The sequence below is a fragment of the Aspergillus sclerotioniger genome (assembly GCF_003184525.1).
Source record: "Aspergillus sclerotioniger CBS 115572 chromosome Unknown BO94scaffold_2, whole genome shotgun sequence".
Classification (NCBI taxonomy): Eukaryota; Fungi; Ascomycota; class Eurotiomycetes; order Eurotiales; family Aspergillaceae; genus Aspergillus; species Aspergillus sclerotioniger.
Genome location: NW_020290992.1, coordinates 105102 through 130231, shown reverse-complemented (window position 1 = coordinate 130231; position 25130 = coordinate 105102). Strand labels below are relative to the sequence as shown.

General features: G+C 55.1%; 11 protein-coding genes across 11 annotated transcripts; 5 read left to right on the top strand and 6 right to left on the bottom strand.

Moving 5' to 3' along the window:
* Window positions 1-168: 168 nt before the first annotated feature.
* BO94DRAFT_455635 (M28 family metallopeptidase) lies at window positions 169-2562 on the top strand (the record flags this gene model as incomplete). Its single annotated transcript, XM_025607668.1, has 3 exons — window positions 169-1036; window positions 1084-2459; window positions 2506-2562. The coding sequence occupies 3 exons, from the start codon at window positions 169-171 to the stop codon at window positions 2560-2562; spliced, it is 2301 nt and encodes a 766-aa protein (XP_025472257.1).
* Window positions 2563-3039: 477 nt separating this feature from the next.
* BO94DRAFT_454805 (MFS transporter) lies at window positions 3040-4837 on the top strand (the record flags this gene model as incomplete). The annotated part of the gene is made up of 6 exons (XM_025607620.1): window positions 3040-3088; window positions 3145-3168; window positions 3218-3246; window positions 3297-3815; window positions 3874-4210; window positions 4257-4837. The coding sequence occupies 6 exons, from the start codon at window positions 3040-3042 to the stop codon at window positions 4835-4837; spliced, it is 1539 nt and encodes a 512-aa protein (XP_025472256.1).
* A 653-nt stretch (window positions 4838-5490) lies between these two features.
* Window positions 5491-6351, top strand: BO94DRAFT_482034 (TMEM14 family protein). Its single transcript, XM_025608876.1, has 2 exons — window positions 5491-5580; window positions 5716-6351. The coding sequence occupies exons 1-2, from the start codon at window positions 5578-5580 to the stop codon at window positions 6022-6024; spliced, it is 312 nt and encodes a 103-aa protein (XP_025472255.1). The 5' UTR covers window positions 5491-5577; the 3' UTR covers window positions 6025-6351.
* Window positions 6352-6444: 93 nt separating this feature from the next.
* BO94DRAFT_619917 (putative C2H2 finger domain protein) lies at window positions 6445-7795 on the bottom strand (the record flags this gene model as incomplete). Its single annotated transcript, XM_025616898.1, has 3 exons — window positions 6445-7107; window positions 7155-7588; window positions 7633-7795. 3 exons carry the CDS (start codon window positions 7793-7795, stop codon window positions 6445-6447), a joined length of 1260 nt encoding a protein of 419 aa, XP_025472254.1.
* Window positions 7796-8092: 297 nt separating this feature from the next.
* BO94DRAFT_506466 (uncharacterized protein) lies at window positions 8093-10307 on the bottom strand (the record flags this gene model as incomplete). The annotated part of the gene is made up of 2 exons (XM_025609573.1): window positions 8093-9965; window positions 10068-10307. The coding sequence occupies 2 exons, from the start codon at window positions 10305-10307 to the stop codon at window positions 8178-8180; spliced, it is 2028 nt and encodes a 675-aa protein (XP_025472253.1). The 3' UTR covers window positions 8093-8177.
* A 1975-nt stretch (window positions 10308-12282) lies between these two features.
* On the bottom strand, window positions 12283-13232 carry BO94DRAFT_562195 (carboxymuconolactone decarboxylase family protein). The gene is made up of 2 exons (XM_025614271.1): window positions 13127-13232; window positions 12283-13051 (listed from the first exon to the last, which is right to left on the bottom strand). Exon 2 carries the CDS (start codon window positions 13017-13019, stop codon window positions 12462-12464), a length of 558 nt encoding a protein of 185 aa, XP_025472252.1. The 5' UTR covers window positions 13020-13051; window positions 13127-13232; the 3' UTR covers window positions 12283-12461.
* Window positions 13233-13680: 448 nt separating this feature from the next.
* BO94DRAFT_530215 (DUF5427 domain-containing protein MTC1) lies at window positions 13681-15547 on the top strand. The gene is made up of 2 exons (XM_025610636.1): window positions 13681-14341; window positions 14394-15547. Exons 1-2 carry the CDS (start codon window positions 13764-13766, stop codon window positions 15373-15375), a joined length of 1560 nt encoding a protein of 519 aa, XP_025472251.1. The 5' UTR covers window positions 13681-13763; the 3' UTR covers window positions 15376-15547.
* Window positions 15548-15681: 134 nt separating this feature from the next.
* Window positions 15682-17379, bottom strand: BO94DRAFT_126975 (5'/3'-nucleotidase SurE). Its single transcript, XM_025605619.1, has 3 exons — window positions 17134-17379; window positions 16071-16996; window positions 15682-15996 (listed from the first exon to the last, which is right to left on the bottom strand). The coding sequence occupies exons 1-3, from the start codon at window positions 17143-17145 to the stop codon at window positions 15924-15926; spliced, it is 1011 nt and encodes a 336-aa protein (XP_025472250.1). The 5' UTR covers window positions 17146-17379; the 3' UTR covers window positions 15682-15923.
* A 1898-nt stretch (window positions 17380-19277) lies between these two features.
* Window positions 19278-22654, top strand: BO94DRAFT_530211 (uncharacterized protein). Its single transcript, XM_025610635.1, has 5 exons — window positions 19278-19945; window positions 20009-21161; window positions 21215-21323; window positions 21374-21699; window positions 21754-22654. The coding sequence occupies exons 1-5, from the start codon at window positions 19686-19688 to the stop codon at window positions 22348-22350; spliced, it is 2445 nt and encodes an 814-aa protein (XP_025472249.1). The 5' UTR covers window positions 19278-19685; the 3' UTR covers window positions 22351-22654.
* Window positions 22655-23432: 778 nt separating this feature from the next.
* BO94DRAFT_126386 (uncharacterized protein) lies at window positions 23433-23924 on the bottom strand. The gene is made up of 2 exons (XM_025605616.1): window positions 23890-23924; window positions 23433-23818 (listed from the first exon to the last, which is right to left on the bottom strand). Exon 2 carries the CDS (start codon window positions 23760-23762, stop codon window positions 23550-23552), a length of 213 nt encoding a protein of 70 aa, XP_025472248.1. The 5' UTR covers window positions 23763-23818; window positions 23890-23924; the 3' UTR covers window positions 23433-23549.
* On the bottom strand, window positions 23784-25120 carry BO94DRAFT_127135 (GPI anchored serine-threonine rich protein). Its single transcript, XM_025605620.1, has 3 exons — window positions 23983-25120; window positions 23890-23936; window positions 23784-23818 (listed from the first exon to the last, which is right to left on the bottom strand). Exon 1 carries the CDS (start codon window positions 24775-24777, stop codon window positions 24037-24039), a length of 741 nt encoding a protein of 246 aa, XP_025472247.1. The 5' UTR covers window positions 24778-25120; the 3' UTR covers window positions 23784-23818; window positions 23890-23936; window positions 23983-24036.
* Between the last annotated feature and the right edge of the window lie 10 nt (window positions 25121-25130).

Genomic DNA, 25130 nt, shown 5'->3' with positions numbered 1-25130 from the left:
TAGCTCATCTCTCCTCGCCTCGACCTCCTCCTTCCATTTCTCCTCTACTCTCCTCTTCTCTCCTCTCCCCTTCATCCTCCATGCGATGGATAGTGCAATCCATCTATCCCATCCATTGATCCCTTAAACATGCCTCCCGAAATGCGGGAAAAGGCCGACGCCTACGCCATGTCACTCTCGGAATCGACTCCCCTTCTCACTACTGTCGGCATCCGCCCTCAGCGATACCGCTATCCGCACCACCGACTCCGCCGCTTCAGCACTATCGTCCTCAGCTCCATCCTCACCCTCGCTGCTCTCCTCTTCCTCTCTCCCACCGCCATACTCCCCCGCACTCACGGCTCCATCTGGTCCTACGCCCCCTGGGCCCAACCCTTCCCCCACGAGTCCTGGCCCCATGGCCACGGCCTTAGCTACGCCGAGCTCCAGGCCCTCCTGCAGGAGACCCCCTCCGCGGAAAAGGCCCGCGAATGGAGCAGCTACTACACCGCGGGGCCGCATTTGGCTGGCAAGAACCTGAGCCAGGCCGTGTGGACCCAGGAACGCTGGCAGGAGTTCGGCGTCCAGGATACCAGTATCGTGGCGTATGATATCTTCCTCAATTACCCGTTGGATCACCGCTTGGCGTTGCTCAAGAAGGACAAGGTGGTGTTTGAGGCTACGCTCGAGGAGGATGTCTTGGAGGAGGATAGCACCAGTGGATTGGAAGACAGAGTCCCCGTGTTTCATGGATACTCGGCCAGCGGCAATGTCACGGCGCCATTTGTCTTTGTGAACTTTGGCACGGTGGCGGATTATCAGGATCTCGTGGATAGAAATGTGAGTCTGGCTGGGAAGATTGCCATTGCCAAGTATGGTCGGATTTTCCGTGGCTTGAAGGTAAAGCGCGCGCAGGAGCTGGGCATGGTGGGTGTCATTCTGTATGATGATCCCGAGTCCGATGGCGAGATCACGGAGGAGAATGGGTACCTGGCCTATCCTGATGGACCGGCTAGGAACCCGAGTGCCGTGCAGCGGGGAAGTACCCAGTTCTTGAGTAAGTGGTGTCTGGATTGATCTGGGATGTGTGCTGATCTGATGTAGGCATAGCACCGGGTGACCCGACCACTCCTGGATATCCCTCTCTTCCGGGCTGTGAACGTCAGGATCCGTTCAACTCCATCCCCTCGATCCCCTCACTTCCGATTTCATACAAAGAGGTGATCCCTCTCCTGAAGGCTTTGAATGGACACGGTCCCAAGGCGTCCGACTTCAATGAATGGTGGCAGGGCGGTAAGCTGGGCAGCAAGGGCGTTGAGTACTACATCGGTCCCACGCCGGATGATGTCCAGATCAATCTGTACAATGACCAAGAGTATGTGACGACACCCTTGTGGAACGTCATTGGTGTCATCAAGGGTGCAATCCCCGACGAGGTGGTGATTATGGGCAACCACCGCGATGCTTGGATCGCCGGTGGCGCCGGAGACCCGAACAGCGGATCTGCGGCCCTTAATGAAGTCGTCCGCAGCTTCGGAGAGGCGCTCAAGGCCGGCTGGAAGCCGCTCCGGACCATTGTGTTTGCCAGCTGGGACGGCGAGGAGTATGGCTTGCTCGGATCCACGGAGTGGGTGGAGGAGCAGCTTCCCTGGCTGTCCAAGGCCAACATTGCTTACCTCAACGTGGACGTGGCTGCGTCGGGAACGAACCTTCACCCGACGGCCAGCCCGCTGCTGAACAAGCTGATCTACGAGGTCACCGGGCTGGTGCAGTCCCCCAACCAGACCGTGCCTGGACAGACGGTCCGGGATGTGTGGAATGGCCACATTGGCACAATGGGCAGTGGCAGTGACTTTACGGCCTTCCAGGACTTTGCCGGCGTGGCGAGCTACGACCTCGGGTTTAGCCGTGGCCCTGAGGACCCGGTGTACCACTACCACTCGAACTACGACAGCTTCGACTGGATGGACCGGTTCGGCGATCCGGGCTGGAAGTACCATGAAGCGTGCACCAAGATCTGGGCGCTGGCGGCGGCCAAGCTGGTGGAGACACCGGTACTGGCGTTCAATGCGACGGACTACGCGTTTGGCCTGGAGGGATACCTGGACAAGATCAAGCCCGCGGCGAAGCAGCTGCCTGCCGGAGTGTCGTTTGACTTTGGGCCTCTGGACGCCGCGATCAGCGAGTTCCAGGCGGTGGCAGCCAAGTTTGATGCCTACGCGGCGGACTTGAGTGAGCAGCTGGGCGAGGACGTGCCGTGGTACCACTGGTGGAAGAAGGTGAAGTTGTACTTCCAAATCCGGGTGGTGAACGACAAGTACAAGGGAATTGAGCGGCAGTTCCTGTACCAGCCAGGATTGGATGGACGTAACTGGTTCAAGCACGTGGTGTTTGCACCGGGCATCTGGACGGGCTACGCGGGAGCGACGTACCCGGGCTTGGTGGAGAGCTTGGAGGCGGGAGATTTGTCCAACTCGCAGGTAAGTGCGGCCCGGAGAATTGAGATTCGGGGCTAACGAATCATAGAAATGGCGCTCGATTATCCTGGAGCGTATCGAGGCGGCTACGAAGCTGCTGCAGTAGGTCAGATGGACTTGTGTCTGGTGTGATTGGAGGCGTCGGTAGAGAGGATCCGAGCGGGATGCCAGGTGACTGAGGTGCGTGGAAGCAAGGAGTCAAGGGATGTGTTGGATGGATAGATCAGGATCTGTCTTGTTGGTACGGAGTACTTGGTAGAGGCAGTAGACTAGTGTAGATAGATCGATAGTGGCAGCGGCGGAAATGAAGGCGGGCAGTGCTGGAGCCCACAGCTTATCTTGGGCCGTGGAGGCTTCATCATTCAGGGCTTCCCCGCCGGAGATCGACCCACCGACGGCGCATTTTAGAGGCCTTTAGTTCGTACTGTCTGCCGAGTGCCGACTAGCCTGTCGCCCGTCTTTTCTTTCTGCTTGTCTTACTTCTGCTGCTCCAATCTCTTTCTTTCTTTCTTTCTTTCTTTCTTTCTTTCTTTCTTTCTCTCTTTCTCTCTTTCTTCTCCAACTCGAAGTTGTTGCCGTCGCCATGTTGGAGAAAACCCCCCGGCTGCCAGTGCGGCAGCTGGTCATTCTCTGTATGTTCTTTCTCTGTTAGATGCGTAAACACATGAGAGTATACTGACCGACTCAGCAATATGTCGCTTCGCAGAGCCTGGTATGTCGTGATTTGTCCCTGACTCATATCATCTCTCACAGTCAATCAGTCGTTATCACCTCTGTCCTTCCCTATCTCGTAAGTCCCCTTCTTTCTCACCCATATTCCCTCCTAACTCACGAATGTAGCCCGAAATGATCGAATACGTTGGCGTGCCCAAAAGCGATGTCGCCAAATGGGTCGGCATCACCTCGGCCGTGGCCTCCATCTGCCAGGCCGCCATGGCCGTGTCCTGGGGCACAGCATCCGACTCGGTCGGCCGTAAACCCATCATCCTAATCGGACTCACCTGCACCATGTTCTTCTCGCTGATGTTCGGCTTCTCCCAAACCCTGGGCATGTTGGTCGTATCGCGCGCGTTTCTCGGTCTGATGAACGGGAACGTGGGGATTATTCGCACCATGGTGGCGGAGATGGTTCCGGAGAAGGAGTTGCAGCCGAGGGCGTTTAGTATCATGCCGTTGGTGTGGACGATTGGAAGTATTTTTGGCCCGGCGTTTGGCGGCGCTCTTGCTCGGCCGGCAGAGAAACATCCGGATTTGTTTGGAGATTCGGTGTTTTTGAGAAGATATCCGTTTGCGTTGCCGAATATTGCCTCGGCGTGCTTTTTTGTCGTGGGGATTACGACGGGGTTTTTGTTCTTGCAGGTATGTTTGCCTGGTTGGTGGTTGGTGCTGGTGGGTGTGGGTGTGCTGATTGGTATAGGAAACGTTGGCTGCGAAGAAAAATCATCGTGATTATGGGTTGGTGCTGGGCGAGGCCCTGACGAGCTCGTGTGCTTCGCGACGAAAGTCGCATGTGCAGGATGGCGAAAGGGCTGCGCTGTTGGGGCCCCGGAAGAAGAAGCCGGTTAAGCGGCCCAGTTGGGCAGAGGTGTTCTCGCCACAGTCGCGCCGGGTTTTGTTGGCGTATGCGCTCATGTCGATGCATACGATGGCGTTTGACTCGTTGCTGCCGGTATTTCTGCATAATCCGGTGCAGGAGTTTGAGGGGAACCCGGACGTGCGATTGCCGTTCAAGTTTGTGGGCGGGTTTGGCGTGGGTAGGTAACTGCTTCTGATGATGGAGATGTCCACTGACGAGAGTAGATTCCCAAACCATCGGCATCTTTTACACCCTTATTGGCATCATCGGCATGGTCGTCCAGTTTCTGGTATTCCCGTGGGCTGCGAAACGCTACGGGGTGCTCAATTGCGTCAAGGTCGTGGCAACGGTCTTCCCAATCCTGTACCTGCTGACCCCATTCACGGCACTCGTGCCTGAGCCACTGCGCAACATAACAGTATTCTTCCTCATGCTGGGGAAACTGTCGGCGTCGATCTTCGGGTTCCCGTGTACAACGATCCTGTTGACCAACTCGGCCACGAGTCTGAGTGTGCTGGGCACATTGAACGGCGTGGGCACGAGTGTGAGTGCCATTGGACGGGCCGTGGGGCCGGCAGTGACGGGGCAGGCGTTCACGTATGGAGTCAAGCAGGGATATATTCTGATTCCGTGGTGGATGCTAGCGGTGTTTGGGGCGTTGAGTGCGATTCCAGTGTTTTATACGGAAGAGTCGGATGGGTTTCATGCGGAGGAGGAGGAGGTTGATGCTAATGAGGGGGAGGCAGAGGTAGAAGAAAGAGAAGAAGGACAAGGATATGGAGCAACTGCGGTGAGTGCCCGGTAAGGTGTTGGACAAAAGTTTTGCATGTGTGATGATTCTTATGCCCCCCACCCCATCTTCAGGGTGAACTCTGATGTAAAAACCTAGATTGTGATATTGTGAGCGTGGAGTCTACTTCTATTGAGCTTTTGTCTTTATTCCAAAAACAGCATTATGAAAAAGCAGCCCAAATGAAAGGTATCTACTGTGATTATACTAAAACTAACTCAAGGCTTGATATAACTAGTACTAGTATTAGCACATACCATTTTTATACTATACTTATCTATACACACAAATAAACAACTAGATAGAGAATAATGCAGTAATAACTATACCCTAAAATAACCTCAAAAGTAACCAACGGACACACATAGTACCCATTACCATCCCATATATCCAACAACCTGACCAACCACAATACCAAAGATCTTCCCATCCTCCCATCTGCCCATTGCACTCATACATACTCAAAACAAAATACTAATAAAGAAAACAAAGTATAGAAATGCTACACAATCAAAATACAATATGTTTAATGTAGTACGGAGTACGATGTAGATAATATGGATCCCGCACCTGCATAACCATCCACCAATAAGCGACGAGGGAATGAATCCATTCCACCCGCGCGGATCATGCCATCATTCCATTCGTCCCATCTTCTTTCTACCTATCGTACCTGGACTACCTACCTACCTACCTACTTCTCTCATTATATCTACACTACATCTACATCTACATCTCTACACAATACAACCAAAATGGTACGTCCACAACCACAACCACAACCACAACCCCACATAATCATACTCCTCTCCTCTCCTCTCCTCTTCCCTCCACCCCAGTCCCCAAACACATTCCCAACTCCCAACTCCCAACTAACATACAAACCAAACCAGTCCCTCCAAACCACCACCTCCCTAACTCTCTCCCTTCTCGTCTCCCTAGGCGGTATAATCGGCTACATTCGCACAAAATCCCTCCCGTCAATCATCGCCGGTCTATCCATCGGAACCCTCTACCTGCTGAGCTATCTTCGTCTTCGGGCCGGTCAACCCTACGGAATTGAGATCGCTTTCGTCGCGTCGTTGGTACTAGGTGGGGCGTCGATCCCCAGGGCGATTAAGTCGAGGAAGACGGTGCCGAGTGTGTTGAGTTTGTTGGCTGTTGTTGGGATGGTGGTTTTTGGGAGTCGGGTTGGGAAGTAATTTATTGGGTTTGGGGGGAGGTTGAGGGTGAGGGAGGAGGTATAAGACGGAGTGGGGGGGTATGGATACTGGCTACTGGTAGTGGTGAAGTGCTGCTATGGTGGTGAAATACAACTGTAATAGTGCTGGCATTGCTGGCATGGTATGGTAACAAGTGGTCATTGTGATGCTGCTAAATAGCAGGATAAGTTCTAGGCTACTGGCAGTCGATAAATCATGGCGATATGCCTACCTTGACTTGGACTTACAGTTTTTCTCGTCTCCTTAGTCAAGGTCGTGCCCGACTTCACTTTACAAACCTCACCTCGCATCGGACCCTACATCCAGTCAAGGACAACCCAATCAGCGGAACGACTGAACTTAGCTGCATGTACCGATGTACCTCATGCCGTAGAACCTGTAGGCTGGCATGCTCGATGCTTATGCATCCGCCGGATCCCCCAATGCTTCCACTCGCATCGTCCCAACCACCGTCGACGCCGGAACCTCTTCCACCGCCGTCTCTTCTGCGGGAACATATGCGTACCTTGCCAACCGTGCCATCTTCTCCTCCGGGCTGATCTCGTTGTCCGAATACACCAGGCGCGCCTTCGACTTGTCCTTCTTCGGCTTCTCCTCGCTCTTCTTCTCCTTGTCCGCCGCCGCCTCCGCCTGTTTCGCTGCTCCTGTGATCAGGTCGTCCACTGAGGTAGAAATCGTATTTTCCGCAAGCTTGTCGCCGTTCAGCCCCGCCGCGTGTCCCATGTGCATTTGTTGCATCTGGTACGCATTGACCGGAGGCGCCGCCACCGCTGGCCGTTGCGGCAAGTTCGGCGGTGTTGGTAGACTTCCCGATCGTGGCGGGAAGCCCGTCGTCTGTGGAGGGGTATGTGTCTGGACGGGTGGCTGCGCCGGGAACGCGGATGGTGTCGCATATGCCTGGGGCGTGCCTGTAAATGGCTGCGGCGAGTATCCCGCGGGCGGGAACTGTGTGGGAGGAGGAAATTGTTGTTGTCCCGGAGAAAAGGTCGGATACACGGGGCTGGCGGTTTGGGGATACGGGGAAGCCGTGCCGTAGGGCTGGGGGTATGCAGCAGTTTGACCCTGCGCATGTTAGTGAATATATCAAACCGAGCAAGCGGAGCACTCACAAATCCACCCACATTTGGTGTCTGTCCTCCACCCACTGGCATCTGCCCACCCACTGGCATCTGTCCACCCACCGGCATCTGTCCTGCACCCACCGGCGTCGCCTCACCACTACTCCCCCCCGTCCGGGCCTCCGCCTTCTTGGCCTTGTGCTCCGCCAGTCGCTTCTTCAGGTCCGACACGCTCTCGAGCTTAGGCTTCTTCGCCGGCTGGCCGCCGAGCCCGGTTCCCGCAGGCGGGTTGCCCGTCACGGCCTGCCGCTCGGCCTCTGCCTGCTGGAACTGGGTGGCCACGCGCTGGTGGTGCGCCTGGATGATGTCTTCGGGCACGCCTTCCATGCCGAAGATCTCGACGTCGAGACTAGACCGATTGGGGAGTGCATTGTCGACGGCCGACAGCTGCTCCTTGTGGACCTGGCTCATGTGCACCGACAGACCTGCGCGATTAGTAGAGATCATCAGAACGCGATGGAGCACCCACCTCCGGCGGTGTTCAATCGGCGGCCGCAGCGCTCGCACTTGAAATGCTTGGCCTTCTGATGGGAGATGAGGATCTTGAGGTCGTCAAAGTCGCGCTCACAGTAGTAGCACCACGGCCGAGCCATCAGCTCGTCCAGGGTGGGACCGCGTCTTTTCTTGCCCATGTTGTCAGTCGCGTAAAGGCGGTGTAATCCGTTGATGGGAGTTGATGAAGTCGCCGTCGCCGCCGGAGTTGATGAGGCGCGGATGAGGTCCCCGTCACGTGGAGGTCAGGTGACGGGCGTTTACTCGATGTCATAGGCTCCGCTCCGTCTCTATGCAGCCAGCAGATAGTAGCAAATAGCATCCGTCATATGATACACCTCGTTTTCACTAGCCCTCCAATGTACACCTGCCAATATTCACACCTCCGTCCAATCCACCCAGAAATCACATCCGGCGCCTCGCTAAAACACGCTAACTAAATCAAAGCAATTCTCAACTGATGGTACATATGAACAACCCATTAGATATACACCCTCTATTAGATTCCTCCTCCACCCGCCTTCACGTTGGCCGCGGGTGCGATGGTGGAAGCCCTGGAGCAGGCGCCCCGTAAGGACTGTAGTAATCGGGATACGGAGTGCGGTATGGCTGGAGCGGCGCTTGCTGCAGAAGCCCATGCGGTCCAGGAAACGGTGCCACCGTTCGAGGATCGATCGGGGAGTAAGGCGGGAGCGACGGCCGAGGAGCCGCAATCGGCGCCAGCTGGTGATGCGTAGGACCAGGGGCCAGCAGCGTCGACGCAGGCATGGGCGCCGGGGCGATGCCAGCGTTGGGTCTAGCCGGCTCGCCATACACCCCGCCCTCGGGCTTCTTCTTGAGTTTGCCCGGCTTCGGGGGCTCCGTCGCCTTCCTGGCCGCCTCCGCCGCCCGATCGGCCTCGATCTGCGCCTTGGACCGTTTGGGATTGCGCACTCGACCCTCCCGGTTGAACCGCGCCCAGTGGTTCAGCATTGCCTCCGTTCGCTTCGGGTTCTTCGAGTTGGCGATCTTCTGTCTTCGGGCCTGCTCGGCCGGGTCCATCCCGTCCCCCTGCGCTCCAACCGGAGAGTCGGCAGGAGCCACAGTCACCGCGGGCGCCGGTTCAATCAGGGCCAGATGGGTGGTGGGCGGCCGGGCTTGAAGGCCAGGAGCGTTTTCAACCCGTCCGGATGATGGCCGGGCAACCGAGGTCATAGCTGTCAATTGCTGGGAGGGCTCCGTCGAAATAAAAGCCCCAACGCGAGCAGCGCCTCTCCCACGCCCGCGCCCACTACCACGTCCGCGCAGCGCGCCTCGGGTGGGAATAGACACCAGGCCATCGTCGTCGGTGCCCGGACGACGGCCACGTGTGCGCCGCCGGACCCCATACTCTTCGACATCGGTCTGAGTAGGTGTCTCGACGGCGGCTTCGTCGGACCCCGAGGCTGCCATCTCCCGGTTGGCCGCCTCCAGCTCCGCGGCTTTGCGCTTGCGAGTCGCCTTGCCGACGAACTCTTCGCGCGGCGGGTTCTGGAACTTGGGCACGTGTTCGACCCCGAAACGCATGATCGTCCGCCAGCCATCCGGGTTGGGGTGGTTCGCCCCGATCTTGGCCGTCATCTTTCGAAATTGGGCTGGCGTCGGTTTGAACCCGCCCTGCGTAAACGGGTTCTGGCTGCCTACCTTGTCCTCCTTGGCCTCGTATTTGTAGCCATACAGCATGGCCTCCTTCTTGTCTTCAAAGACCTGAGGTCGGAGCAGCTTCCTGGGGTCACTGATCGGTTTGGCGTTGTGCCGCGTCGCCAGCTTGTGTAGCTTTTCGATGGCTAGGTACTCATCCTGCCAGGCTTTCAGGGCATAAGCAACGTTTTCCGTAATGGCATACAACTCTTCCGTCGAGCGCTGCTCAGGGTCCCGCAGCTGGGCCAGAAAGTCTTCCAAGGCCGTGATTTCGAGAAACTCCCCTTTGGCCGCCTTGGGCTTCCGATACGGTTCGGGGCGTTCCGCAAATTCGACAGTCTCGCGTTTCTTCGTACGCTTCGGGTCCTGGAGGACCGCGGTCCAGGATTGGTCCAGGCTGGTCGCTTTCTCGTCATAGTCGCTGGAGAAGTTGCGGATGTCATGGACGTTCCACAAATTTTGGAGACGTTGATCCAGCGTAATTGGATCCTGGTCGCGCGAGAATTCATGCAGTTGATTCGAAAGCGCGTCGGCTTCAGGGCCGTCGGCCTCCAGATCGTCGCCATCGAGGCTTGGGTCTTTGTCGTGGTAAGTTCCTCCAGTCACGCCATTCTCCGTCACTTCGGCATGGTCTTCACCTTCAACCTCACTCTCAGACACTGCAACACTGTCCTCGGCCTGTTCATCGGCTTCCAGGAGCTGAGAGTCCTCGTCCTCGCCATACAGGGAGATCTTGGCAACGTGCGAGTGCACGGAAGCTATGTGGTTTTTCAGAGCCTCGCTTGGATCGAAGCCATCAGCTGGCTCAAAGTACTTGGTACACCGTGGGCATTCAAATGGGTGAGCCACGGGGGAGGGCGAGGGGGAGGCCTGGGTAGACGTTGAGCGAGCATGTATGGGCTCGGAGAATTGTCGGCGCAGTGGAGAGTCCTGGCTAGCCAAGTCCGAAGTATGGCTGTCCACTTCAGCCTCATTCTGGGGGACCGGGGCCATGGTGAACGCAGGAGAGAAAACAAAGAAAGAATCAAATAATAATAAAAGTACCGGCGAAGGGAGCAAGATCCTCTCCGCGAGGCCCAAGGTGGGATCTGGCTATAGTGTTAGTCGACTAAGTTCCGGCTGAAAAGTTCGCTTGCGGCGCCAAGACGCCAGAAGTAACTGCAGCGCAATCTTCTACTCCAGACGTCCCGAGGCCTAAGGGAGGGCAAAAGAAACAAAGCACAGACAAGAAATCAGACGAGAGAGGGGCATGAGGAATTGGGCCGCGCTCCATGGTGCGATGAACGGCCGTTGACAGAAACGTGGCAGACATGGCTCTGGGCAAGCACCAGTAGACGTAGGTAGTATGGGTCAGGCAGGTGATATGTAACATACCTTTGGGCAAGAGAAATCCGAGCCAGTCTGTGCAAGAAGTAGAGACAAGATGGGCAACGTGCTAGGAGAAACCCTCTCCCAGACACAAAAAGAAAAAAAACAGAGCAGAAGTGGTTTGTTTGATGTGTTCACCGTGAATGCCGCGAACGGTTGGCAGGGATAGTAAGTGCCCAGTGGTAGTTCTGGAACAGGAAAACTAGAAGCCGAGCGGGTAAGCAGAAAAAGTATGCGGCCACCACGCTCGCGACAGGACACCGAATGAAACAGAAAAGATCTAGATGGTAGGAGAAAGTATAAATCCACCGCCGCGGGATTGAGGGCACTGGCAGGCTGGGCGTGCTATGAGGATGCTGGAAGAGTCGGGGGAAGTGTAAAGTGTGAGGGAAGCTCTCTGGTAGTGGAAGTATGAGGTCTTGACGGAATGGGGGAGACGGGCGAAGGCGAAAGAGGGAGTGCAAAGAAGAATGAAAGGGAGACGGCCGGAGGGAAATACCAGGAGGAACACCGCCAGCAGCACAGTACTAACACTAAACCAGGAGTTTGTAGCAACAGTAGAGGTCTGTTGTGGGAGGATTGGAAGCAGTGAATTGCTGGGGGCGGGAAAGAAAAAGACTTGGGTTTGTAGAACCAGCAGGTCGCCTTCACCATGATCTAGTAGTAGTTGGAGCAAAGTAGTAGTAGTCGTCGAGTAGTCAAGTAAAGTAAAGTAAAGTAAAGACCCGTCCGTCTCTCTCCCATTCGGGGCCGCCGTCCCAGCCTGGTACGCGCCATACGCCCATTACCTTATTTTACTGTATGGACCCACCGGCAGAGCCAATCGATGCTCCGATTCTGCCCGGAAAAAGACCATCTCCGGATAGATCCCCGTCACGCAGGCGCCGTAGTCTTGATAAGGCCAATCAGATCGCCCACTGTTGGCTACTCGTCTGTTACCGGACAATACCCCCAGACCAGTTCCAGGTCGTATACCTCGATCGATGCCCGTGAAGGAGTCGAGTCGGTCGGTAGTTGATGCTGGGGATCTTTTTCCCCTGGATGCCCGGGGAGGCACCCTGGTCCGGACCAAGGAGACGTAGTACATAGGATAAACCGGTAACCCCTCGTGGGGACCAGTGGTAGACCAGTCCGCCTGGCGTCAACTTCCTCTCATCGTTCGGGTTGTCAAAACTAAAAAGGAGGATACTACTATTACTAGATGGACACCCACTGTGTCCCTGCTTGAATCATGGGGGCTGTACCGTTACCCAGCATACGTGACATCATCTACTCCTGGTATGGTCTACAGAGTCCCTGGTCGGTCCCGACACCGTACACAATGTCTCCTGAATACACCTTGTGGCGAGGTATCCAGGGTCCCATTCCAGTTGCAAACAAAGAGCATGGGCAATAGGAGAAATGGGCTGATGGTAGTCGGGAGCGACCAGTTAAATTGCAGTGGTTAAGCAACCCTCACGGAATGTCTCGGTAACAAACCATGCTGAAAGCATGTTATGGAGTAAGACGAGCGGGGGAGAAGAACGAGGCCCGGCAGGTTCTGACATGGGAACTAGGTAGCTGGTACTAGGGTGGACCCAGTCTTTTGCACTGCATCATTGTGCCATTAGTCTTCTATCAGTCAGTATACTCCGTATCTTCTCAATGTCCACCTAATCCTGGTGTTATCTGTTATCATCGCGGCTCTATCGATACTGTCTTACACAATCCAACCTCGGGTGGAATCTGATACTGCATGCATGCTAATCCTGGAGTAATCCACTTTGCTTCATAAACAACTCAATTGTTCTTCTCGCCCACATCCAACGCAACCAAAAACCGACTCACACAGTTGTACGCAGCGGCCGTAGTCGTAATCTCCACTACTTCCCGATCATCAAAGTGTGTCTTGACCTCCTGGAAGATTTCCTCCGGTACCGTCACCGTTTTGGTCATGGCGTCCGTATACTTCAACACTGCACCCTCCTCCCGACTCAACACTTTGTACTGTACAAGCCGAGGAATATCCAGGTTCACGTCGCGGATGGCCTGCATTGCTTCCTCGGGAAACCCGCCTTCTTTCAGCAGCGGCGCATGCTGTTCCCATTCAAACTCCGCCCCATTGAGAACTGCCACGCGACAGATAATCAATTCACGGATAACGGGCGAGAGGCTGGTCCGGGACCGGATGGCGCCCAGAAACGTGTTCCATCCCTCAGCAATGGGAAATGAGTGCAGGAGAGCCAGGTCCAGTGGTAGGAGTTCCCCGGGGGCTCGTCGCGCCTGCATACGAGCGAGGATGTCGGCTTCCTCAGGGGTGCTTGTAGGCGGGGGGTTGGAAACATATGGGAGACGCATGATGTTTCTCTTGGTGTGTACAGTAGATATTCCTATGCAAGCATTAACGGGAGCACTGGGTTAACAAGCAGGGGGCTGTGTGTAACAAGTAAAGGGAGCAGCAGTACCTGTGTTCCAGTAATATACGATTAGACAGGGGGTGGCACACTGAAATCTGTAACGGTAGTCTGCCGGATGCTTAAGACTGGACCTCGACTCTATTTATGCAGGACGAGCTGGGTGGGGAGGCCATTGCTTCTTCCTTCCTAGTTGACACGATTGGTGTGCTTATCTGTTTCTCCCCTCGTTGGGTAGCAGATCGTGCATACTGTTACTAAAAATCTGATTCACATTTTTAATCGATTTCCTGGTTGCCAGACTTGGCCTAGGAAGTTGAGATATGTATATTTTGACTCATGCAAAGCACCGACCCGTAGATTATCTATTTATAGTGTTCTGTCTCGACACCACACACCTGCATTCCCTAAACGTCGTGCATCAAGCTGCACCAATCAATGAGAATTGACTCCTGTATCTATCTCTGAATAATCACCCAGCTGCTATCTATAATCTCCCTAACTGGCGTTGATGGCGTGGACGAGAGATATGTACATCAGCCACGCGCTAAGGCCTCTTGGCGCAGGTCATCCGCGCTCCACCGCCCAACATCGTTTCCCCAGAGCTCCAGCTGCCTTGGATCTCTCCTCCCATCCTCCCTCCATCGCACCACATCATCGGACCCCATAGTCTGCGGAAGTTCTCACGATGCGCCCCAAGGCTTCAAAACCCACCAGCGATGAGCTCCTCGCTCAATTTGATGACCTGGGGGTCGACTCCGCCTCCGAGCAGGAGTCCTCCAAAACAACCCCCAAGCCCACCACGGCTCAGTCCGAGCAAGACATTCTCGCCGAACTGGACAACCTTGCCTCCCAACGCCCCGGCAGTGGTCCAGGCACCCCGCGCGTGTCGACCAACGAACCTAGACCAATCATCAAGTCCCCTAAACCGGCCGCCACAACTGTGACCCCATCCACCGGCCGTTCTAGTGAAGAGAAACAGGCACCTCGTAAGTCGGGGGAAAGCGCCCGGGTGTCTTTTACGGAGAAGAGAGCTGCCGATATACAAAAGCCCGAGCCCGAGCCCGAGAAGCCGGCAGTTCAGGAGAAAGCTACCTCGGGCGGTGGCGGCGGAGGATGGTGGGGTGGTATCTTTGCAACGGCCACCGCAACAGCCAGCGCTGCCATGAAGCAGGCTGAGGCGGCTGTCAAGGAGATTCAGCAGAACGAGGAGGCTCAGAAATGGGCTCAACAGCTTCAAGGGAATGTTGGAGCTTTGAAAGACCTAGGTGATTATCTACGTGTAACCGCCTTGTACATGGTTGCTAACAAGGCCTCCAGGTGGGGAGCTGCGCAACATGGCTCTTCCTACATTTACCTCTCTCATCCACACACTCGCTCCTCCGATCTCGTCTCACGAACGTCTCCAAATCCATGTTACACACGATCTTTCTGGGTATCCCAGCATCGACCCTCTGGTATACGCGGTCTTCTCGCGTGTGATGGCCCAGGTAGAAGGCGGGGACCTCCTCGTCATCCAGCGGGGTCAGGAGTCAGCCCCGAAGCGCGGACTGGACATCGGTGGCATCCAGTTCTCTGGCCCTGGCTGGCATGACGGTCCGTGGTGGCGCACCGTGACACCCGGCAACCCTCGCACTCTGGCGGCCATCCGCGGCACCGTCGAGGCCACCAAGCTGGCACGGGCCAGCGCCGAAGCGTATGCTACCGAGTATTTCTCTGCCAAGGGCGGCGTAGAGGCGGCTGCAAAGCAAGCCACACAGGATCTCAGCGAAACCAACCCGGTCCGCAGCAGCGACATCTTCCTGGCGATCCAGGCCATCAGCCAGACCACCTCGACCGAACTCTTCCAGGCAGGTCCCACGACGGACCAGGCCACCCCGGGAGTGGTCGATGTTCCTGAAGCCGCCGAGGAAGAGGTGGTGTTCGCTCTGTATCTTCACGATCCCATTCACGGGATTGCCTTCCACACGCTCTCACAAGCCATCCCTCAGAAATGGATCGACTGGCTCGAGACCCCGGCCATCCCAGTCGAGGACCCGGAGGGCGAGGACGCCAGCGTCCCTCGTACCACGATCCCGGATGAAATCGCGGACATCATCGATAATGGCGGCGTCGACCCTCGGGAGTGGGCATCCGAGTGGATCGAAGAATGCCTGTCGCTGGCGGCCGGGGTGGTTGCACAGCGCTACGTGGCGCGGAGAATGGGGGTGGGCGAGGGCGGACCGGCCAAGGGCAAGATGCGTGCTGAGCAGGCATCCGTGGTGGACAGTGGCGCGGGCGAGGCTGCGCGGGCGCTTTAGAGTTGCGGTATCGATCAATTGTCTATCGTATTTGCGTCTTTCTTTTTTTTAATGACCACATGATATGACGCCCCCACACATTTCATATTCTCACCTTATTTTTATTCTGTTGTATTGACTATCGAGTCATGGCAGCTAATCCATTCCCATTCCAACCTTCCCAACTCGGCGTCTACAATACAATCAATTAGTTAGTTAGTTACCCAAACAACCCAGTATCACTGTACATACGAACCATCCATACATCCTTACCATCTACAACATTCCTCTCCCCACTCATACATCTTCCACAATGCCGAAGAAAATAAAAATAAAAATAAAAGCATACCCCCACTTCCACCGAGAATAATAGAAAGATAAAACTCAGTCATAGATTTCAAGAAACCTAAGAGGTAGCAAAACATGAACCTTTGCGGGTATCTAGGTAGTAGTAGTAGTAATAGTAGTAGTAGTAGTAGTAGTAGGAGTAGGACAGATCCTGATCACATATACGATTTCATCCAACCATCAAGCCGAACGTTCCATTCCATCAGTCAGTCAGTCAGTCATCATGCATCATCCAAATGCAATAGGCCTTCTAGGCCAGGTACGTGCCAGAAGTTGGCGCGTAGGGCGGTGACACTATAAGAATTAGCATCGCTATCATCATAGAAGGGAAGGGAAAAGGGAATAGAAGAGAGCATGAGTGAACTGACCTGGTATTCCCACTCAACACGGTGTGCGCATCCGTTCCTTCGGCACTCTCCTGCAACGCCTTCTTCATATCGGATAACTCGGCGGCCCAGGCGAAATCACGCTGTTTGAGACCGGAGCGTTTGGGTGTCGGTGTCTTTGAAGGGGTGGTGGTGGTGGTGCCATTGACGTCTCCGTTGGTTTCTTCACTAGTAGAGGTGGTGGTGGTGGTGGTGTGACCGTTCGTCAAAACAGGAGCCTTATCACTCGACACCTCCGAGTACAAGTATCCTCGAGCCCAGTAATACGGATAAGTGCGGGTCCAGACAACAGGTCTGGATTCGACGTCAGCGCGCATGGGCACGTTCACATTGTAGAGTTCGACCTGGTCATCCCAGTTGCGGATCAGATGGTTGACGACACGGACGGCGAGACGGGCCGCGGCATGGATGATGTCGAGGGGCTGTTCGTCTTTGCTGCCGAAGGAGATGGCAATTCCGCGCTTGCCGCACGTGGCAGCCTCTAGGGCGCCGCCGACGGTGCCGGACGAGAGGTTGTAGATGGTGGAGGCGTTGCGGCCGTGGTTGGGGCCGGAGATCACCAGATCGATGGGGCCGCGGTCGGCGAAGAGGTTGTGTAGGCCGAGCTGGACGCAGCTGGCGGGAGTGCCGTTGGTGATCACGACCCAGTCGCGGGAGTCAGAGGGGGAGTCGGAGGCTTCATCGTCGGCTGGGTAGGAGTCGTCCCAGGTGCCGTCGCCGCGGAAGGCGGCCAAGGGCACGTAGGTGGCTTTCAGAGAGGCTTCGATCAAATGGGCCTTGCCGATCCAGGAGCGGGAGGCGGCGGGAATGGCCACGGAGATGCGGTGGCCGGCGGACTCGAGCGCCGTCACTAGTGGCTCGATGTATGGCGACAGCCGGCGGGACGGCGGTCCATCGTCGTTGACCACCTGATGGGTTGGGGGCCCTCTGGTTAGTTGGGTTTATCCTTCGGAAGGTGGGAATAATTGGCGGTGGAATTGAATTTTTTTTTAATGGTGCATGACAGTGATGAAGGATGAGGGAAGAAGAAAAAAGCAAAACATACCAATATATGCATGTTGAATGGGAGTCTATAGGTTGGATTCGCTTGGCGAAGAAGAAGAAGAGAATAAGGAAGAATTGGATTGATTGACTGATTGATTGATCTCGGACTTGGAACCGGATTTTGCCCAGCAGCGACTATTATTCCCACACACTCGCTCTACTCGATGGGTCCGCCCTTAGTGTTCTGGAGAGAAGAATTGCTTCTGCTCTCAGGGCATTTGAAAGTCCCCCCCAGACATACGGTATTTATAGGGACGATCTGGCTGGGTAATCGTTGAGCCCGGCAGCCATTTTCGATCACCGTTTACCCCGACCTCGAAGAGAAACCGGGGAGAAACTGGCCTCCATCTCCAAATCGGTCACGGTGAAGCTGTTGTGCTGCGGGGGGCGTTGCACTTCCAGACGTCAACGCTGGTCGCGAGCCTCCGTCATGACCCTGACCGGACCTGTATGGTACGGACAAGGTCCGCCCATTCGGTGTAATGACGGAGAAAGATTACCGTATGAGACGAAACGGGACGGAGAGTCACCGAGGCCCGCCGAAAAGAGGCTGCGGTGAAGAAGCCCTGAAGACGAAGAGTTGCACTCGTGGGGAAGAATCGGACCATCCACGAATGGACCATTTCCAAGGGGAAAAATCTCCGGCCCAGAGACTCGGCAGAGACGGTCAGCTGGGTCAGCTGAGAGGGTTGAGGCTGGCCGGGTATTTGTTTAGATAATAGATTGGAATCCGTCCGAAGATCTGAAAAATCATCGTGTGCAGAAGAAGTGAGGTCCTCCTCACTAGTAATATGGAACCTCCATAGTCCATGGTAGGTAGATGGCCAGTAGTCGGAGATATGGAGGAGTCTGGAGTCTGAAGACTAAGAGGGATGAAAAGTACCCCGTAGCATCAGGAACCCGCCAGGGCCCGCACAAAAGGAACAACAACAATCAGGCGGCATGTTCACTACTACTGCAGTTCGGTGCAACGATCTCCTCAGATTTCCCAGATTAGGTACATTAAGGTCCAGGCAAATCCGATAGGGAGAATGCGGTCGCCAATCATTGGCATCCCAAGGGATACTCCTACACACCTCTGCATGGCTGAAGCGCTGAAGACCCCTAGTGTCTGCATACTTCCCAGGTAGGGGACTTTAAGACACCTTAGTCCGAGCAGGCTTATCTAGGAGTGAGGATAGTATCATCTATTCGGGCCAAACGGTCCTGGGCGTGCGCGTCCTCGACTCCTCCTAGGCTCCCTACACAATATGGAGTAAGCCAACAACAAGACCACACGCCGGTGTGTGCGGTGTTTGTAGGCTCACGAGTCACGATGGCCCCGTGCCCTATTATTGTCAATCTGAATTTTTCTTTTTTCAGACCCTGATGGGGCCACACTATGAATTTTATATGCGAGGCCTCGACCACCCACGATGGGCTTCTAGAATAAGAATCCAGACTACGAGTGCTTGGCCGCCCACCGCACACGCTGATTGCCCAGCAGCGCCTTGTTCTAAACAGAAAAGCAACCACGGTCCAATCCCACCGGCGCCAAGTTGCCAATCATTCCTCACGGCGGGTCTGCGACATCCACGCTGCGCGATGGCGTTGTGGTTAGATACTCCGTGGGAGCCGCGACCACCGGCACACTGATCCAGCGCGGAGGACAGCCCCCCGTAGTCGCTCTCAATGGGATGATTTTCTCGCGTAATCCGGGACTGTCATGTTGGCAGACAACGCTATCGCTTGCAAATCCGGCTTGGTCGCCCTCAACTCCTCCTCCCAGACCAGCCGGGCTCCTTGTCGGCGTAGGTGCAGTAGTTTCAGACGCGATGGACGATCCACGGGTGACCCCTCCTTGGACCGCAGCTGGTGAAAGGGGACCCCTGAGGATCAACCAGGATTGATGGCACAGATAGAGCGAGACAGTGGTGGATGCTGCATGTTCCCCTCACCTGTGACCAAGCCAGCTGCACGATAGATTAAGAGTAATGAGCGGCGAGCGAGTTATCTGGGTTGTTGCTATCTATTAGGGAAGTCAGATGGACGGGATGCCAGCTCGTGGAGCTGGTCTGTGCAGAGGCATCAGGGTTAATAATAAGAATAAAAATAAAAATAAAATAATCATAGTCATAAAATGTAAATGCAAGAATGCAAGCAGCACCTCGGAGGCCGATCGTCGCCAAATGGGAGGTGGGGAACCCAAACAGAACCAACCCAGTCGGTCCAAGTCAGTCAGCCACGGCCGCCGATTTTCTGCTCGCTTCACCATCTCCGATCAGCCTTCTTCTCTCCTCTTCTCTCTGATCTCCTTCGATCGCTCGCCCATCACCTTGTCATCACCATCATCATCATCACACCTACCACCACCACACCACCACTTCCACCCGACCTGCCCTATATCTAGCGACCTTCCTCCCCCCCCGCGAGTTGTCCCCCCCCCACTCCGTGTCTCCACGAAACCAACCAACCCACCGCTCCTCCGGTTCCCAACAGAATCAGGAACGCGCTAAAGACCTTGCCAGCTTCTTGAGGTCTTCTTACATCACCATCCCCTCTCTCGCCCCCTGTATGGACTGCGGGAGTACTGGAACGGCTGCGGGCATTGACCCCAAAATTCTCGATAACTGGCAATCGGATCCATTCTCTATATCTTCTTGGGAACATCATACGGATTACGACCAATCTCTGGAGTGGGACGCGAGCCCGGACTCGAGCCAGGGCGATGCGGATATCGTGGATCTGAATAGTCTCAACGGCCCCCTGTCGCGGGACCCCTCCGCAGTCCCCGTGGTAGGACAGCCGGGGGACTATCGAGGTAGTGAAAGCAGGTGCGGACTTTTCACCTTCCCCTAATCCTGGAGCTTCCGGCTGACGGCTGCCCCTCCGTGTAGCAAACATGCCGCCACCTCGCCCGGAAAGTTCAGCATCAACGATGGCCCCATCGAAGGCACCGTGAGTGGCACCATCAGCCCGAGGACCTTGCCTTCTTCCGCCGACGATAACTTCCACCTGGATGAGTCATGGCCGCCTTTCCAATTGTTCAACGCCATGACGGCGGGCCTCCCCATGGAGGCCCCCCTCCTTTACCCCTACGCCAAGGAGCCGACCTCCACCAATACGGTTATCGTTGAGGATGCTGGAGACCTGTCGCAGGGCCAAGGCCTGTCCGATGTTCCCTCGGACCAGTTCCTCTCCTTCCAGAATCTCCCCCAGGCCTTCCCGTTCTCGCCCGCGGAGCCCTGGACAGCACCGGCTGCCAGCGCGACCGCCGAGCACATGTCTAACTCCACCCCCGTATCGCTTTCCATGGGCCCACAGTCGACGGGCAAGCGTATCAGCCACATCCGAGACTACCAGGGGTCGATTCGGTCCCTGGATTCTCGCTGGCTCGATGGCCTCGAGTCCCAACTGCCCTCCAACATGACGTCCCCTGGATCCTTGTCTCTCCCCCCGGATGCGGCTTTCTTCAAGGAGGAGAGACACAACCAAGAGGGCTCGCAGTACAAATCCGAGAGCTCATCCGTCTCTGGGGACTTCCCCAGTGTCTACGACCCGTATTCCACGACCAACGACGAGATTCCCGCATTCGCTGAACGCCAATTGGAAGACGATGGACTATGGAAGAGTGCTCAGAAAGACAGCTCACCCCCCGAAACATCGCAGCCCCTTCAAAATGCCACTGCTTTCATGGTCAGCGAAGATCCGTCGGAGTCTTACTTCGTTCCAGTCTCTTCGCGGCCTAGAGCCTCGTCATCCGCGCAGAGGGCACCGGCCCGTCCACAAGCTCTCGCATTGCAATCGGTGGCTACGGTTAGGAAGCGCAAACAGCGCAATTCCAGCGTTCACCTGGATCAGAACCTGCCCAAGCCTCTGCAGATTGTGCAGGAGGACGGCCAAGGAGGATCCATTGCCTCCGCGGATTTCATCTCTCCTCCCCGTGGCGCACGCCGCAAGGGGCCCTTGTCTATGGTCGGTAGGGCGAACGCCGGATTGCGGAGGAAGAACAAGGATACGTGTGTTCAGTGTCGACTGAACAAGCGAAAGGTTTGTACCCGGTTGGCTAGAATGATGTATTCTGGGGCTAACAGGTACGCAAGTGCGATGGCAACGCCCCGTGTGATGCTTGCCGCCCTACGCTCCATGAACAGCCTTGCGCGCGCGCCTGCTTTGCGAACATTGTCGAGTACGGGACGTGCAATTATGTTTGTATGTTTGTCTTTGCTACTGTTGCTGGTTATCGTTGCTAACTTGCCCAGCTCAACGAGCCATCAACCATCCCACCGTGGATGGAACTCGACGTGTCCGGATGGACATTCCTTTCGAGTTCGACCTCAATGATCTGATCTCGTTCCTCGGCGAGCGGCAAGGTCGATTCAACATCCGTGCCAAGCAGTCCTGGGGATCGCTCTATGTCCTGGACCTTGGGGAAACCTACAAGTTCCTGCGGGGCCTGAGCGAGTACAATGGCAACTCAAAGTCCAACTTCCTCGAGTTCATTGATCGGCGCATCGTCGAGTCGAAGGACAAATCCAAGAACTGGCTCACCTGTGTGAAAGACTGCGATCCGATGAACAATGCCTATGTAAGTTGACTGTAGCTTGCGCTTACAGTGTAACCAACCACTGACTACATCCAGTCTCTGCTTTCGCGATGGAACAACATGCCCAGCCGTGCTAGCTACAGCTTTGTACCTCTGCAGTCCGGAGGCCAGGAAAAACCCATGGACATCAACAACCCGGAAGACCGACGCGAGATTCTTCTCGCAGCACAGCTATCCCGCATTATCTGCCGTATGCTCGAGGTAGAAGGATTCCGCAAGCTGGAGCGAGACTTCTACAACATCAAGTGGAAGCAGATCTCTCAGGATACTCACATGCGCTTCCTGAGCGAGCTGGGCCATATTCTGTTGACCCTCCGCTGGCGGGTTTCCTGGTGGCGGCGTCTTGGTGACGGCGGTCGCGAACCCGACCCCAGCAAGCAGCACTACGTTGATCGAGTCGACCTCCTCTGCCGGATCCTTTACGTCTATTACACCTGCGTCCTGGCGAAACTGCCTTCGTGGTGCGCGGCCGATGTCCCGAAAGGCATCTGGTCCACCTATGCCGATGCAGAGAATCCGGTGTGGGACGACTTCCCTGTTGACCCAACCGACGATGGATTCCGGCAATGGATCGATCGCGGCCAGGAGCTGGTCGAGCAGTCCGGTGCGCCGACGTGTGTGGCGAAGATCTAGGCGCGACCTGGACGAACGAAAAGCGAAAACACCAAAAAGACGGCGGATTGAATGATACTGAATTTGAGATACCCTTTGAAGCGACTTTCATCTCCTATCTTGCGTTTTATGAGTGATGATCCGTGTTCCTTTCCTGGATATATTTAACCTGTGTATATGCTTTTCTCGTACATAGTGATTTCGGTTTTAGTTCAGCATCCCTACTTAGGTATCAACCTAGAAGGGTATCGTATGTTCATTAATCATATCACCTGTATATACCTGAAGCGAATGAGCCATTGAATAACAAAAGAACCCCAAAACCCCAGAAATATCAACCACCCAAAATTCTCCCCTATTTCTATTTCCCTCCCTTCTCCTTATTCCCGGCCTTCTTATCCTTCTTTCCACCCGCCAACAATTCCAAATGTCCCGCCTTCTCCGCAAGATTCTTCTCCGTCCTGGCCACCAAACCCGCCGTGAGTTTCTGCATGACAGATATTAGCCCCTGCATACAACAACACATTACCTAGCCATATCACAACCCCTCCCCTCCCACACACACCATACATAAGAAACAGGAAAGATGAGAATGAAGTAAATACCTTAGTCAACTTCTGCTGCTTAATCAACTTGGCCTTCTTCGGGGCAATTTGTCTAGGTCCGGGCTTGGGGCCGAGCGCCGTGGGTCTGTTTTTCAAGTAGTAAATGAATTAGCTTTTGTTCGGTTCTTGATCGTTTGCCTCGTCCTCATCCTCATCCTCATCCTCTCTCTTTTCTCCGAAGATGAAATATGTAAGTAGGTAGGTACGTACCGCTTCGGACCCGCACTCCCAGACTTCTTCTTAAGGGATCCCTGAACCATGATTCCAATTATCTGTTCTTGTTTCTTTTTGCGTAGGTTGAGTAGATTAACGTGCTGCCTGCAGCGATGCGAAATCAGTAGCGTAGTTGGGTTTGCGGTCGGTCGGTCGGAGAAAAGAAAATTGCTTATCGCGTTGCTGGGGTGCAGGGTTGGCTTATCGGTCACGTGATGGTTTCTTACGTAGTACAGGGACAAGGCTTGATTTGAGTAAGAATATTCTCGGTAGGTTAGGGATGTATGAATGTATGTACTCTGTAGTAAGGAGGGTTTGTGAGGTGGGTTCATCCAGGGTTTAGATGGTCATTTGGTCCTTTGCTTTCGTAGTGGGAGAAGGAAGGGGCGGAGTACGTACGTACTACGGCCTACTACGGCTGCGATGTGGTGTGGTGTGGGATGTGTTGGGGGTCGGTGGTGCCCTTGGTGCTGGCTGCGGTGTACGGAGTACGGAGCACGGAGCACTCCGTTGGTAACCATCGATTTTAGTTGTGTTGTACAAATATGAAGGGTGGTGGGGGAAAGAAGGTGACTCCGTAGGAATGTTGGACGTTGGGGAATCTCCGGTTATCATTGACTGATAGGATCGGCCCCATTTAGGTGAAACGTTAGTGGAGGATCGGCGCAAGGCTGTTAGGTTGGAATTTCAATCTCAGCAGAATTCCTTTAGTGCTTCTACGGAGTACAACACGGGTAGATACTTGGTTCAATGTTATCCCTTGATCATTAACTATTGGGTATACTGATACTATCATGAGTCAAATCGCTGCAAACATCCGCATTCTTGTACATACAACAGTCTCAGCTAGATACAACTTCCTTCACCAATGCGCCGGTTGGCTGCTCACTTAGAAAGCAAGGACGGCAACGACACCAGCGGCGACGGCACCGAAGCTGATGGCGTTGCGGTCGGCAGCGCCGGTGTAGAGGGGGGTGACGGAGGAGCTGCTGGCAGCAGGAGTGCCAGAAGCAGCAGCGGAGCTGGCGACGAGGCTGGAAGAGAGGCCAGAGGGAGCAGCAACCAAGCTGGTAGGCTTGGTGCCACCGATCACAGGGACGGAGGTGACGGTAGGCTTAACATCGGCGGTAACAGTCTCGGCGGAGACGGTGGTGGCCTGGGTGACGACAACCTGGGTGGCAGAGGAAACGGTGCTCACGGCGGCGGCAGTGGTGGTAGTAGCAGCGGCAACAGAGGAAGAAGAGGAGTAGTAAGCGTTCGAGATGCCGAACTGGGTGGAGTACTGGTACTGGCCAGTGCCCTCAACAACGAGAAGGATACCGTAGCGGGAGGTGTCAGGCTCAAGGGTGGTGCTGGGGGTCCAGGAGTATTTGCCAGTGTTGTCAATGTCTTCAACAATGGTCTGGATGGGCACGCAGTCGGTGCTGGGACCGCGCAGAAGGACCAGAGACACGGTACCGGTGGTGGTGGGGTCCCAGGTGATCTCAAAAGGCGAGCCAGCAGCAACGATCTCGTTCAAGCTGGGAGTGTAGATGGCATTGCCGGAGGGGTCCTCCGAGTAGTTGGGGGTGGTGTAGGCAGAGGCCAGGGCCGCAAGGGCGGAGACGAGGGCAGTAGTGAAGAAACGCATTTTTTTCGATTTATCTTCGTATTTTGTGGAGAATAAAGAGTGACAGTAAGGTCTTGGGGAGTTGGAGGGTTTGAATCAAGGAGTGACTATGTAGTGCAAAGGAGTGACTACCGTGGGAAAGGAACGACAACGATGGCGAAAACGTCAGATCGTGAGAAGGAAGGGAAGAAGAGAAGGAGGAGGAGGAGGAGGAGGAGGGGGAGAGACATTCAAGTATAAGATGAACGCGACAGGCGTGGGACAAGGCCATTCACAGCCCCCAATTTCCCCCTATGGAGGGGATGGCTGTCAGCCAGTATCGCCGAATCTGCGGCTCATTTCCGGTGGGTCAAAGGAAATTATTCCTTTAAATT

Excerpts from the sequence above, each read along its gene's own strand:
- BO94DRAFT_562195 (XM_025614271.1), bottom strand. The coding sequence starts at position 13,019 with ATGCGTCTCCCATATGTTTCCAACCCCCCGCCTACAAGCACCCCTGAG.
- BO94DRAFT_530215 (XM_025610636.1), top strand. The coding sequence starts at position 13,764 with ATGCGCCCCAAGGCTTCAAAACCCACCAGCGATGAGCTCCTCGCTCAA. Across the intron at positions 14,342-14,393 it reads GTTGGAGCTTTGAAAGACCT|AGGTGGGGAGCTGCGCAACA; the intron begins AGGTGATTATCT and ends AACAAGGCCTCC.
- BO94DRAFT_126975 (XM_025605619.1), bottom strand. Across the intron at positions 15,997-16,070 it reads GTGTTGAGTGGGAATACCAG|TGTCACCGCCCTACGCGCCA; the intron begins GTCAGTTCACTC and ends TAATTCTTATAG.
- BO94DRAFT_530211 (XM_025610635.1), top strand. The coding sequence starts at position 19,686 with ATGGACTGCGGGAGTACTGGAACGGCTGCGGGCATTGACCCCAAAATT. Across the intron at positions 19,946-20,008 it reads TATCGAGGTAGTGAAAGCAG|CAAACATGCCGCCACCTCGC; the intron begins GTGCGGACTTTT and ends CCCTCCGTGTAG. Across the intron at positions 21,700-21,753 it reads ATCCGATGAACAATGCCTAT|TCTCTGCTTTCGCGATGGAA; the intron begins GTAAGTTGACTG and ends GACTACATCCAG.
- BO94DRAFT_126386 (XM_025605616.1), bottom strand. The coding sequence starts at position 23,762 with ATGATAACCGGAGATTCCCCAACGTCCAACATTCCTACGGAGTCACCT.
- BO94DRAFT_127135 (XM_025605620.1), bottom strand. The coding sequence starts at position 24,777 with ATGCGTTTCTTCACTACTGCCCTCGTCTCCGCCCTTGCGGCCCTGGCC.